The following is a 14,294-nucleotide window of genomic DNA, read 5'->3' on the forward strand; positions in this document are numbered from 1 at the left end:
CTTGCACACCCCCTACTGGGGATGTGCCCGCAACCAAGGTACGTGCCCTTGACCGGAATCGAACCTGGGACCTTTCAGTCCACAGGCCGACGCTCTATCCACTGAGCCAAACCGGTTTTGGCTAAAATGAAAGTTTTTAATACATGGACAAGGGGTATCCACATAGGAATAAAAATCCCAATGACAACGAGGCAACAATGGGTGTACAAGACCTTTTTGGACACAGGGGAAAAGTGGGGGGGGGGGGGAGGCAAAATGGCTTATTAGATTTCTGAGTCTTTTGTTTCTTAATAAACAGCTTAAATTTCCCAAAAAGGCAGCTTCAGGGTGACAAAACTTTGGTTCCCTTCAAGAGCCTAACTGTTAAACTCTACAGCCTCTGTAGTCATTTAATCTCTTTAAGCTTCAGTCTCCTTATCTGTTAAGAGTGGCTGCCTTCCTGTCTCACAGCATTCTTGTGAGGATTGGATGAGAGCACACAGTAGGTATTCAATATTCAATGTTTCATGATCAGGTGTTAAGGTTGTGCTGCTGGACTTGGAGTCTGGAGGCTAGAAAAAGTTAGGAGATTTCTGACTTGGCCCAACCTGAGGAAGGGAAACTGGTGTAGGGCATGGGGCTGTTTATCATTGTTGTTCCTGATGCCTAAACTATAAATGCCCCTCTGGTTCCCTTCTCCATTTCCAGCTCCCCAGTGGGCTCACATTTCCCTGCCTGCTCTATTTCCGATGACCAGGAGGACGTGCCCTAGGGAGCTCTAGGGATCAACCACATGGACTCCCTGTTCCTGTTTCTCCTCAGCCTCTCCCCCCACCCCCCTCTTCAGGGAACAGGTGTGTCTGAGCTGGGACTGGAAGCAGAGCCTGAGTGTTGAACAACTAGCCTTGGGTAAGTGAGATCTAGCCTTTCAGCCACTCAGGAGGTCCCCACACACTCGTCCTTATCTTGTGGTGGAAGGGGGCTTGCTCAGGGTCTCACGGCTATTCTCTCACCTTGGAAAAGCTTTTAAAAGGAGGTCTTGGGTGATGACTGACAGGCCTCTCGTGGTTTCCTCTGGGTGCTGAATCATTCTCTGATGCTTGTAACCACAAGCCCTCCTTCCCCCAGTGAGAAAACGTCTTTCCTTCTTTGGGTGTATTGCTCATTCTTACCCTTTGGGCTGCCTAGGGTTCCTTCCCCCTTTCAGTGTGCAGACCTGCCTTCTCCTGGGTATACCCATCTCTCAATGCCTTTTCAGAGGGAGTGGCAGGAGGGACTGGGGCTGCCACCTGGTCACTCTGCCTGATGGCTGGGCTTCTTAATCAAGATGAGGCTGGAGCCCTAGCTGGTTTGGCTCAGTGAATAGAGTGTCGGCCTGGGGACTGAAAGGTCCCGGGTTTGATTCCGGTCAAGGACATATGCCTGGGTTGTGGGCTTGATCCCCAGTAGGGGGCGTGCAAGAGGCAGCCAATCAATGATTCTCTCTCATCATTGATGTTTCTATCTCTCTCTCCCTCTCTGAAATCAGTAAAAATATATATTTTTAAAAAAGATGAGGCTGGAAAGGTGGACATCTGTGGGGATCATGAAGGGCCTTGTCTTTCAATGGTTAAATAACAAATGAGATAGAAATTTGTGAATGATGTAGCACTAGTTGGGCAAGGCTCAGACTCAGATGCAGAAAAAACTTTTTACACTGCAGATCTCAGCTACTTCCAGGTTTTTCATGCCCACTGGTCTATTGGACTCATGCCTCCAAGGACAGAGGAGAGGATTTCCTCAGAGCTCCTCAGCTGGAAGAGTGAGCCCGGTCGTGTGAAATGGGTGCAATTTCAGAACTCACTGAAGGCTAGCTTTACGTGATGGAAAAGAAATCAAATCCCTCACGAGGGCTCTGCTGTGCCCAACACTCTCTATCCTTACAGTTAGGTTTAGTAATAATAACAACAATAATAGCTCTAATTGATTGTGAACACAGCATTTTATTTTATTTTTTTTAAAATATATTTTATTGATTTTTTACAGAGAGGAAGGGAGAGGGATAGAGAGATGGAAACATCGATCAGCTGCCTCCTGCACGCCCCCTACTGGGGATGTGCCCGCAACCAAGGTACATGCCCTTGACTGGAATCGAACCCGGGACCCTTCAGTCCCCAGGCTGACGCTCTATCCACTGAGCCAAACCGGCTAGGGCGTGAACACAGCATTTTAAAAAAGTTCTTTAAAAATTTTTTTAATTGATTTCAGAGAGGAAGGGAGAGGGAAAGAAAGAGAGAAACAGCAATGATGAGAGAGAATCATTGATCAGCTGCCTGCTGCACATCCCCTATTGGGGATGGAGCCTGCAACCCAGGCATATGCCCTTGACCAGAATCAAACCTGGGACCTTTCAGTCCGCAGGCCTATGCTCTATCCACTGACCAAACTGGGCTGAACACAGCATTTTAAACATATTATTTCACTTAATCTCACAACCATTCTGTGGGTATAGTATCATTACCTTAATTTTACAGATGGGGAGACCAAGGTCGAATGAAGCTAACTTTGTCTTGATGGGCAGCAGTTAGGATCAGAACACACTTTCATGGTTTATGGTCCTAATTATTTACATTGTACTGCCTCTGACACTCATTCTGCCAACCAGCCATTCTCTTGAGGGGATAAGGCTCAGAACTTTAAAACTATTGCTATGGTATGACTCCTCCATTCAACCGTGAGCTCCTTGATTGCCCTATGAGGCAAGCAGTGCATGCTAGTATTATTGTTTTATGGATGAGAAAAATGATGCTCATTAAAGTCAAGTGACTTGTCAAAAGTCACACAGCCAGTAAGTAGCAGAGTCAGACATGATTTTAGAGTCTGTTGTCTCTCTATCGAGTCCTCTTTTCCAGCACACTGTAAAATTCACACAGCTCCTGGCTTTAAATGCACTGGGTAATAAGGCAAGTGGAGCACAGCCGCAGGTGACTGCGCATGCACAAACTCTAGGCCCAGCTCAGCCGAGGTCAGTGCCAGACACGTGTTCCCAGGTGCCAACGCGGAGCCGAGCGCGAAGGCGAGGTACACGTGGACATGCTCTGGCGAATAAGAACTGCCTCTTGTCAATTCACGAGAATACACTACATTTCCCAGAAGCAGCCTGTGGTGGACGCCTTTGCTACAGGACGTACTTCCGGAAAAGCAGGCGCCACATAGGCTGTGGAGAGGAAGTGGGCGGTCCTAAACCTCCACGGCTAGGCCCGTTTCCTGTAGGTTCAGTGGACCCGGAGACTGAGGTGGTGCGGCGCCGGCGTTGTCTACTGAGCTTTCCCAGGCGTGAGCAGATATGTCGGCGGCTTTTCGGAAAGCAGCTAAGTCCCGACAGCGGGAACACCGAGAGCGAAGCCAGGTAAGACCTCACAGGATCCACGAGCGCCGGCTCTGGCCCCATGTGCTTCTCTCGCCCCAACCCCCTCTTTGCTTGCGGTCCGGGTCTGTACGCAGACACTGCGTGTAAATAAATGCAAATATATGGTAATGACGCCGGCGTGGCTGGGGCGGGGCCTCTTGGCCAAGCGAAGAGGGGGCCTGTCGTTCTTTTTTGGGGAGAGCACGGGGATAATCAAAGCTATCTTGCAAGTTTTAAATGAGATAGTGAAACGGGGTACTGTGTGTAAAGGGCTTGACCTCTGCGGAACTTGAAGTCAAAGATCACACAGCCAGTAAGTGCCCCGGCTGGAACTGGCACCCTCATCTAAAGGTGCGCGGCTCTGCTCCCTGCGTATAGGGGCTGTGACCGAAGATAACCGATGTTATGAATATAGTGTCATCACCGTGGGCTTTTTGTTTATGTCTCACCTTGTAATGTTGGTGTTTCCCACCCTCATTATACAAATGAGGAAACTGAGGCCCTTAGAGCTAAAGTGACGCCCCCAGGTTCCTGTCCCCAGCGCTCCCTATTCTGCAATCCCCACGCCTTGTGCGCCGCTCAGCTGGCTGCGGCCCCGCACTCCGTGCACGCGTTCTCTGCGCGCCCGCGGGCCGGCGGGGAGCCCGTGAGCCTGGCCTCACAGCGGGGCAAGGTGCTGCTCATTGGGAACATGGCCTCACTCTGAGGCATGATGGTCCGCCACTACACCCAGATGAAGGAGCTGCAGCGGCGCCTCGGCCGCGGAGTCTGGTCGTGCTGTGCTTCCTGTGCAACCAGTTTGGGCATCAGGAGAACGCCTAGAATGAAGAGATCCTGAATTCCCTCAAGTATGTCAGGCCTGGTGGCAGGTTCGAGCCCAACTTCAAACTCTTCGAGAAGTGCGAGGTGAACGGCGCGCAGGCGCACCCCCCCTTTGTCTGCCTGCGGGAGGCTATGCCCGCACCCAGTGACGACGCCACTGCGCTCATGACACACCCCAAATTCATCACCTGGTCTCCCGTGTGCCGCAACGAGGCCTGGAACTTGAAGTTCCTGGTGGGCCCGGACTGCGTGCCTGTGCGCAGGTACAGCCGGTGCTTTCCCACCATTGACATGGAGCCCGACGCCTAAGGCGCCCCTACTCACCCACCTAGCCCTCTGGGGGATTTATCCATGAAGGTGTTGCCTCTAAACCTACGTGGAGAAATGCCTGATTTCCAGCTAAATCCCCCAGATGGGCCCTGGTCCTGTCCACCCCAGCCACCCCCTCCCACACCATAGCTTTTCACAAACTGTCCGGTGTCAGCGGGGGGAAGAAAATAATAAAGTGATGTGCCCAGTCACAAACACCAAATTCAGGCTGAATAAACATTTGTAGGACTTCTCTGGAGGGTGTGTGTGTGGGGAGGTTGAGTAGAAATTCGCTTAATGTATGCAGAATCAATTTATTCCACCTCTACGCCTGCAAGACCAATTGTGGGAATCCCATAATACCAACTCAGAAAGGCCCTTAGAGATATCTGGTCTAGCTTCATTTTACAGATGAGAAAGAGAGGGAGATGGATGTGCCTAAAGTTTGCGGCCAGCTGATGGAATGGAACTAAGGCCTCTTAACCACAGTTCAGTCTTCCTGCTTAATCGCATTTCTCAGACATTTATTGTTTACTTAGTGTGTGCTCTGTGGTGTGCTGGGAGCAATAGTGTAATTTGCCACCTTGTTTGGACCTGTGTGTGGATCTAACTAAAAGTAATAATAGCTAGAAGTGCTTACTGTGTGCCCAAGCCAGACAAAGTGCAAAATGCTGTCCTCTCATTATCTCTTTACGTAACTCCCAACAGTGTGTGGAAGTGGTACTATTGTGTTTTCACATTTGCAGATGAGGATACTGAGGTTCAGATAGGGTAAGTAATTTGCCCAAAGACATACAGCTATAGTTGGCAAGTGGCAAAGCCAGGAATCAGACCAAGTGTTTTGAATCCAGAGGCTACTAAAAGATGAATAAAGAGGCAGTTTTATAAGAGGTGGCACATAAAAAAATGCCAAATGAGGAATTTGAGTGGGAAGAGTAGAGATGATGAGAGAAAGCATCATGATGAAACTTGCTGGACTTGAAAGGCAATGATAGTAGCTGTCACTTTTTTAGCACTGACTGTTAGGTACAGCTCAACATGCTGTACAAAGATTATCTCATAATCCTACAGCATCTCTATGCGGGGGATGTGGTCCTCATTTTACAAATGAGGCATCTGATGCTTAGAGCGATTGAGTAGTGTGTCTAGAGTCATAGTTGTAAGTAGTTGGTTTAGATTAGCAGAGGAGACAGAGGGCTTTCAAGGCAGGTCATGAATAAGACATGGCCATGTCTGAATAGGAATAGAGGGTCTTCGTGGGAAAGGTGTGGAGAAGGCCATCTGTAAAGGTTGGTAAACACATTGACAAGAGCACTTCCTATTTGGGTCAAGTTTGGACTTTATCCTATTGATTCTTCATTGAGGCAGTGGGGAGCTACTGAAGATATTCTGTTTGGAGGGGGAAATGTAATTATCTGAACTATTTCAGATGCAGTGCCAGGATTTTTTCTATAATGCCGATATACATTCAAGTGACATGGAGCTTTCAAGATTTCTGCCTCATGATGTTGCCCATTTGACCCTTTTCTTTCTCTATTCTGTCAGTCTTCTTTATCTGCTGTAATTAAAATAAAAATTATCAGGAGAGGTTTTGGGTATTTTTAAATATTGAATTCTTTATTGTATCACTTCAAAGATAATAGATGAGAAAGGTGACTATTAAAAATTAATATACAAGTTTAAACAATGGAGAAGTGTATGCAGTTCCTCAAAAGTTGAGATAAGGGAGCATTTGATGTCTTGCTTCCCTGAATATGTCATCAGTTTAGCTCAAATAAACTCATAAAAATTCTCTAAAAAAAAAAGTTAAGATTGTTTAAAGCAGAAAAGGATGCAGTCCAGTGGGGAGAGGAAGAGTACAGACTGTGGCCCCAGATAGAATGGATTCTAATTCTAGCTTTGCCACTTACGAGTTCTGTGTTCTTCGGCAAGTCATTCTCTAAACCAGGGGTCCTCAAACTTTTTAAACAGGGGGCCAGTTCACTGTCCCTCAGACCGTTGGAAGGCCGGACTATAGTTTTTAAAAAAAACTATGAACAAATTCCTATGCGCACTGCGGGCCTGGGACGAGTCTGCTGCTAAGCAGGACAGGCAGCGGCACCTGGTGGGCCGGATAAATGTCCTCGGCGGGCCGCATGTGGCCCGTGGGCCGTAGTTTGAGGACCCCTGCCTAAACCTTTCTCCCCTTTGGAATATTGGGATAGCCATTTCTTTGTTTTACCTATTTTCCATGATAGTTGTGGGGATTAAATGTGATCATAATTGATGAGCATAGCAGATTGCTCTGTAACAGAGTAAGTACTTAATAAATGTGGCCTGTTAGGATACTATATGCAAAAGCATCTAGTTTAGACCCTGATATATATTAAATGCTCAACAAATGGTAGCTTGTAGAAAGATAAGAGCAATATATAATCCTTGTACCTTTTGTGCTATCCAAGTTCAGTGTCACAGAAAGTATATTCTGTCATACTTGGTTTTCTCTCATACTTTGTATCAAAGGTATAATAATCACAGTAAACATATGCTGGGCACCTGTTACGTGCCAAGCCATGTGCAGACACTACCACTTCCAGAGGCTTATGGAATCCTTATGATAACCACGAGAAATAGATACTACTATTTTCATTTTATAGTTGGGAAACAGCAGCTCAGAGAAGTTAAGTGATTTGCCCAAGGTCACAAATTGTTAAGAGGTAAAGCTTGGATTTGAATCCAATTCTCCAGTCTCTAAATTTAGCTCTCTTACCACAGTTGCCTGTTACTATATTTTCCCTTCATAGTATTTTATAAACCCTTGGATTAAGTCTGTAGTAATTTTAGTACAACTGGCAACTGTTAGCTTAGTGCCGAGTCATTGTTGCCTTTCTCTGTCCTTAATAGGCCGGGACGCCTACTACGGCAGTGCTTGTGACCTCTCTGGCGCCTGCACAGTTCCCCTCATCCTGAGGCAGAGCCCAGTCGGGGGAGGGGAGGGAATAGGGTAGCACATTGGCTCCAAGGACATGGATTGACTGAGCGCTCCAGAGATGCTTGTTCCCATCATGTTGTGAGGAAATGTAACACTTTTTCTTCTTCTGTTTTCTAGCCTGGCTTTCGAAAACATCTGGGCCTGCTGGAGAAAAAGAAAGATTACAAACTTCGTGCAAAGTGAGTTCATTCTTTCTGGTAGAGATGCTGCCAAGAAAGCTTCCAGTCTCCCTGCACTGCAGTTGAATTGCCTGTGTCCAACAGGGGATAATTTCCTGCCATTGATAAAATGGCCCAAGCTCTGGCAGCCTGTCAGATACTTGTCTGTGACCCTAAACTTCTGTCTTTGTTTAGCAGAGCATTATTTATTTAACTGTAGTGGCATTGTGAGTTGTTTTTTTTTATTGTGTTGCTACAGATCATTTTCTCATAGTGGCTTTGATTTGCCCCTGCCTTGGTGTTTGAGCCAAAAGCTGAGTCTTTTCTCACTCCCTTTTCTTGAAGTGCAAGATAAAATCTAAAATTCCAGTTGTTGAGTCTCTTACATCACCATGTGTGTGGTGTGGAATGAAGAGATGTGAAAGATGGATTTATGAGACTGAGCGTGGGTGATAATGAACTCTGAAAACATTTTACAAAACAATTATCCCCATTCTTCTTCTTCATTTGCACTTTATTTGCAAAATACTTTATGATTATTTGTTAGCTGAAGTCTTTTTTTATGCTCCTGGTACAGATGGTGGGCGATGGGTTGCTCTGGGTCTCTGAGTTTTTAAGGCTGATAATAATAACTGAGGGCTGCTACCGGGCAGGCAGTGCTCCAGGGGAGTTACAACTTTTACACTCATTCCTCCCAACAGCCTTCTGGGATACTACTGTTATCATATCATTTACAGACTAAGTGGGGACACTGAGTGGTTAACTAACTTATCTAAGATTACTCAGCCAGAAGTGGTAGAGTCACAGTTTGAACCCAGGGTGTCTGGCTCCAGAATCCATGATTCTGGTTACTTTGCTATAATGCATTGTGTAATTTCTTTTTTTAAAATATATTTTATTGACTTTTTACAGAAAGGAAGGGAGAGGGATAGAGAGTTAGAAACATCGATGAGAGAGAAACATCGATCAGCTGCCTCCTGCACACTCCCCACCGGGCATGTGCCCGCAACCAAGGTACATGCCCCTGACTGGAATCGAACCCGGGACCCTTGAGTCCGCAGGCCGACGCTCTATCCACTGAGCCAAACCGGTCAGGGCGCATTGTGTAATTTCTGAATCTTATTTGGTCACTTGGTGCCCAAAGCTTGAATCAGAACCCAGTTTTAATTTGTGCTTTGTTTGGTCTCTCCTTGTAATGATATAAATGGCACTAAAAACATATGTGAGATAGGACAGTTAATTTCAGGTAAGATTGGACCAGGAGAGGACCTGCAGACAGGAGCTCAACATCAGTGACAGTGGCGTGTGGATCAAATGTAGTCATTGCTTTGGGCTTTTTTTTTTTTTTGCTTTGGCTTTTTGAGTTTCATTTTGTGCGAACTTTAGCTGCTTGTAAAGTTTGCTTGTTGTGTTGTTGGGTTTTTCTTTTTTGGTATGAACCTTGTTTAACCTGCTTTTTAGTGACTACCGGAAAAAGCAAGAATACCTCAGAGCTCTTCGAAAGAAAGCTCTTGAAAAAAATCCAGATGAATTCTACTATAAAATGACTCGAGTTAAACTCCAGGTGGGTGTCTAATGGATCAGTTAGTGTTTTGAGCTCCGACTCAATAAGGAAATAAGGATGGGGGAGGAGGTGGAGAGAAAGAATCTTGGACTTTACTTAGCCTCTTCCAGTTGTCCAGGTGCTGCTGTTGGCCAGTGTCCAAGGCAAAACTGCCCCTTCATGAGCAGCAAGCATTTCTGCCCCTGGCTCTGAGTTCTCTTATGCCTGGAGCCGTTAGAAGAGTGGATGACTGGGTGTGCTAAATTGACCGTGCACCTTGAGGGCCTAGTGCAGTGGTCGGCAAACTCACTGGTCAACAGAGCGGCAAACTGCGGCTCGCGAGCTGCAGTTTGCTGACCATTGGCCTAGTGCATGGAATTGCTATTGCATAAAGCTTTAGGTTGTCTTTGTTCCAACCATGAACTATGTCAACAACTTAGAAATGATTTTAATCTAATAGGGAATGTGTCTTTGAAATTTGGATTTTAGGATGGCGTTCATGTTATCCCGGAGACTAAAGAAGAAGTAACTCCAGAACAGCTGAAACTGATGAGAACTCAGGATGTCAAATATATAGAAATGAAAAGGGTTGCGGAAGCTAAGGTAACGACTGAAAACTCTTTGTTCTGATGTGTTTTTGTTGGTTAAGAAAAATAAAGCCCTCAACCAAAATGATATGTTGATTGCTTCTGGCATTTACAATCTCCAAGTATGCTTAATTAATTGTGAAAGTGATTTAGAAGCATGGTAGGATGGAAAGGGTTTAATGTGGGGAATGAGACAGACTCAGTTTGAATTCTGGCTCTACCACTTATTAGCCCCAAGATTATGGACAAATTTACCTCTATGAAGGTCTTTCCTCCTTTCTATCTCATAGGTTTGTTGTAAGGATTAAATGAGTTTTGGATTATGCCAAGTCTGACATGTGGTTGGTGCTTGATAAATTTTACTGGTCCTTTCCTTTAAAAGAATGAAGCAGTTTCTTTGCTGGTTGGTGATAATGATGTGAAATGGTTTAAACTTTTGCAAATTCATTTCTGATACCCTGTAAGAGCCCAATGTAAAATGAGACCATATTCTGTATTCTAGAAAATTGAAAGACTGAAATCAGAGCTCCATCTGCTGGATTTCCAGGGGAAGCAACAGAATAAGCATGTGTTCTTTTTTGACACTAAAAAGGAAGGTATGAAATGTTTGAAGTTCCTGGGACAGTCTAGCATATTTTTCTGTGTTGTTTGGTGTTAGAGACAGTGCTTTAAGGATTGTCTTGACTTTTAGTTGAACGGTTTGATATTGCAACTCACCTGCGAACTGCCCCGGAATTAGTGGACAGAGTCTTTAATAGACCCACCATAGAGACCTTGCAGAAGGAGAAAGTGAAAGGAGTTACTCATCAGACTGGACTTAAGGTAATTTACTCCATTTTTTTTTGGGTCTGAATTGGGGGGATCTAGATTCCTTTTTTTTTGGTCACCAAATTTAAAATAATTATTTGTGGAAAACACATCAAGTTCCCTTAGAGAAGTAGAAGGAGGGTTTGATGATGGGGATGGGAGTGGAGGAGAGTTCCTAGGTTTCTCAGATTGGAGGATGGGTAGCCTAGTGGTCAGGAGCATAGGTGTTACCCTTTTGACCTTCATTTGAATTCTAGCTCTAACCCTGGGCTTTGTGCTTTTAAGGCTTGTAACAGGTGCCAACAGTTTTAAAATACAGAGAAAGGAGAGGGCACTGACGATTAAGCGGTTTGGTATACTTTGATACCGAACCTTTAGCAGTGAATACATGTATCAAAAAGTCTTTCATATTATGCATTTGTACCAAAATTTTGTATTGACTCTTCCTTATGGTGTTTTTCATCACCGTAACTGGGTTTGTGCAGAAGACATGCTTTTCTCAAAGCCTTCTGGAGTTGAACTCTCACTTCTGACTGATTCATTTAAAAAAAAAAAAATGCTGTCAATGTGTTTCAGTCAGACAGCTGTTCTGTTTTGATTTGAATCATTTATTCCGCATCAGCTTTGCTTCCAATGTTTAATTTCACAGCAGTTTCTCTAGCTCAGAGGCAGCTAAACTTGCCTTAGTAATATAAATACCCCTAATTAGTTTGACTATATTGGGTAATCCCATAAATTTGACAGTCTGTGCAATAAAGTGAAAACAAAAGCTGTCTGAAGCCACTGCTGTGAGACTACGCTAGAATCAGGCAATTGTTTAAGTCTGAGGCCCAGCAATATTCCCCTCTATGCAGATAACACTTCCAGCTGAGGAGCCGGCTGACTAGTGTTCTCGAGATAACCCTGTTTGCCAATTAGTTGTATTTTCAATTAGCTGTGTCACTGATGATTTTCAAGTATTGTGGCAGTCCCTAAGGAGATGAGAGTTCCAAGTTCCTGTGTAGAAGAGTTCACTAACATAACTTTTGAGAAATTGGGAAAGTTTGGATCTCACCATTTTTGTCTAGTAGTGTTTCTTTTGATAGTTGTGTTTAAAGGAAAATTATTTTTATTAAGAGATGGCTGTGAGTGGATTGCAAAGGAATGCTCAGTCTGTAAGTTGGAAGGGGTGGGCAGTCCACAAATGGACTTTAGGAGCCTGAACACCCTCTTCCCACTGACATTTTGAGGAAATAGGTATCTATGTGTATACACATTTAGGTCATTTAGTTCTGCCTTTCTTATCCTGACTGCTGTGGCTCAGCTGGTTGAGCGTCCTCCTATGCACCAGAAGGTTGCCGGTTCCATCCCCAGTCAGGGCACATTCCTGGGTTTGTGGGCTTGATCCCTACTGGGGTCGTGCAGGAGGCAGCTGATCAGTGTTTCTCACATCGATGTTTCTCTCTCTTCCTTCTCTCTCTCTGAAATCAGTAAAAACATTTTTTAAAAAATTTAAGAAAAATAAAAAGTTCTACCTTTCTCAACTGGGGTTCCATGAGAGAAGATCCCTATAAACTTGTCCACACATAAGTACATTTATTTCAAGAAATAACCCAAAGTTTTCCTCAGTTTCTTAGAGGTTTACAATTCCCCCAAATTGAAGGAACATTGGTGTTGGAGGCATCAGCAGCAGTGGGAATTCTCAGGTCAGTGTCCACTGACAAACGCCTGCTCTCCGAGCTGCGGTTCTCCGGCACCAGTACACTGCCTGGTGTCCTTCTCTTTTCCCTACTCACTGTGTGAGGGTTTCCAGTACTGGCCCATTCTGCATCATCTTAGTAACCGGACACTCACATGAAGGTTGAAGCAGCTTAGTGTAGTAGTGGAAAGATTCCTGAGGACCGTGAGGCTCGAGACAGTCCTGACTGCTCCAGGTGAGCCACGTGTCCCGGGCAAGTCTTCAAGGTTCCGGAAGTTCAGCTCAAGATGTGATGTTCCGCCCTAACCGGTTTGGCTCAGTGGATAGAGCGTCGGCCTGTGAACTGAAGGGTCCCAGGTTCGATTCTGGTCAAGGGCATGTACCTTGGTTGCGGGCACATACTCAGTAGGGAGTGTGCAGGAGGCAGCTGATCGATGTTTCTCTCTCATTGATGTTTCTAACTCTTTCCCTCTCCCTTCCTCTCTGTAAAAAATCAATGAAATATATTTAATTAAAAAAAAAAAAAGATGTGATGTTCCTAAAATGGACAACTTTTATAGTACCCTTACTTGTTAGTAACATACAGTGTCATTTATTCTGGTGTAAGAAGTGAGTTGGTAAAACCATTTATGCATTGGGGCTTAAGTGGGTTAAAAAACAGTTTCTTATTTATTTTTTGTCCTGTTAAGTGTTTTATTGAAAATGTGTGTGTTTCCTCTGCAGCGGATAGCTAAAGAAAGGCAAAAGCAGTATAACTGCCTGACACAGCGGATTGAACGCGAGAGGAAATTGTTCATTATTGCACAGAAAATTCAAACACGCAAAGATCTTCTGGTGAGGAGAGAGCCTTTGGCCTTCTTTTTTTTTTTTTTTTCCCCTTGTGAAGGTCTTAACTGAGGCTGGATTTCAGCTGTGTGTAAATCAACCCCGGTGAAAATGTCTGCTCCTCAGGGGCAGTGGTTTGAGCCAGTGTCTGCTACTCTGACAGTGTTGAAATGTGCCTTGATTAAGAAGGTAATAAGAGGCTTATTAGTCAGTGCTCTGGAACAGCAAAGGGTAGGATCGGGTAGCATATGAACTTTATAGCTTATGAGCAGCTATCTTTAACATTTAAACAGGTTAACAAAACAGTGCGTGTCTCTCATTGGTGTTTAAAAATAGGCAACATTGTGTAGATAAATAACAGAGCTGAGGAATATAAGATGCCCCTTTCATATTATGATTCCTCTAAATGTCAAATTCTTCAGCTTTGCAGATCATTGAGTTTTGCCTTTCTCAACTGGGGTTTGTGAGCCCTACCCCCCAAAAAATGATTTGAGTACCTTCTCAGTTTTCCCAAGAATCTCTGCACACTAGTACCAGTGTTAGGTGCCCAGCAGGGAAATTGATTCGTACCTCTTGGGGTTGCCTTAGGGTGGGGCTCGTCGCTCCTGCACTTTGACAAGGGCGGAGTGAGGGGTTTCCTAATAGGTAGTTATGAACTTCCCTGTTTTACAAAAGCCTCTCCTGCTGTGTACTGGTAACCTTTTACTCTTTTATAGGATAAAACTCGGAAGGTGAAGGTGAAGAAAGAAACGGTGAACTCCCCTGCTATTTACAAATTTCAGAGTCGCCGGAAACGTTGAAGTGTTATAGATAAGCCTTGTCATTCCAAATGGAAAAGATCTCTATGTCCAAGTGTTATAGATAAGCCTTGTCATTCCAAATGGAAAAGATCTCTATGTCCTTTCCCCCCAGTAACTTCAAATTCCATTCGTATAAATGAGATGGTGTTCCTGTTTGTAATTATAATTTATTGCAGATCTGACATTTGATATAAACAACATCAATGCTCCTTTCCCCTCTTATGGTTTTGGGTTGTGAAATTAGTCTTATTTTTATATAATTACTTTTTTCAAATTATGAAAGTTATATATCTCATTACAGCAAGTTTGGGAAATAAATGAGTTAATTCTAATCCAAATACTTATTCAAGAACAATAAATAGCTATTGCATACTCACAGTGCTGGGAGCTCGGACAGTGGTGGAGGTGAACAGTATGAGCATTCTGG

General features: G+C 44.5%; 1 protein-coding gene and 1 pseudogene across 8 annotated transcripts; both read left to right on the plus strand.

The window, feature by feature from the left end:
- Positions 1–733: 733 nt before the first annotated feature.
- On the plus strand, positions 734–14,087 carry UTP11 (UTP11 small subunit processome component). 7 transcript variants are annotated; one of them, XM_080652789.1, is made up of 10 exons: positions 734–888; positions 3,232–3,367; positions 7,587–7,648; positions 9,089–9,191; positions 9,660–9,773; positions 10,260–10,353; positions 10,449–10,579; positions 12,966–13,076; positions 13,784–13,868; positions 13,921–14,087. In XM_080652789.1, exons 2-9 carry the CDS (start codon positions 3,305–3,307, stop codon positions 13,865–13,867), a joined length of 762 nt encoding a protein of 253 aa, XP_080508915.1. In that variant the 5' UTR covers positions 734–888; positions 3,232–3,304; the 3' UTR covers position 13,868; positions 13,921–14,087. The 7 variants fall into 7 exon arrangements, with proteins under 7 accessions (XP_080508915.1, XP_080508912.1, XP_080508910.1 ...); XM_080652786.1 differs by having other exon boundaries at positions 825–888; positions 3,009–3,367; XM_080652787.1 differs by having other exon boundaries at positions 832–888; positions 3,112–3,367.
- Positions 3,496–4,498, plus strand: LOC308242563 (glutathione peroxidase 1-like; annotated as a pseudogene). Its single transcript has 2 exons — positions 3,496–3,627; positions 3,909–4,498. The product of its transcript is annotated as a glutathione peroxidase 1-like (transcript).
- Positions 14,088–14,294: the final 207 nt, after the last annotated feature.

This window comes from Plecotus auritus (genome assembly GCF_963455305.1).
Source record: "Plecotus auritus genome assembly, chromosome: 2".
In the NCBI taxonomy this organism is placed as follows: Eukaryota; Metazoa; Chordata; class Mammalia; order Chiroptera; family Vespertilionidae; genus Plecotus; species Plecotus auritus.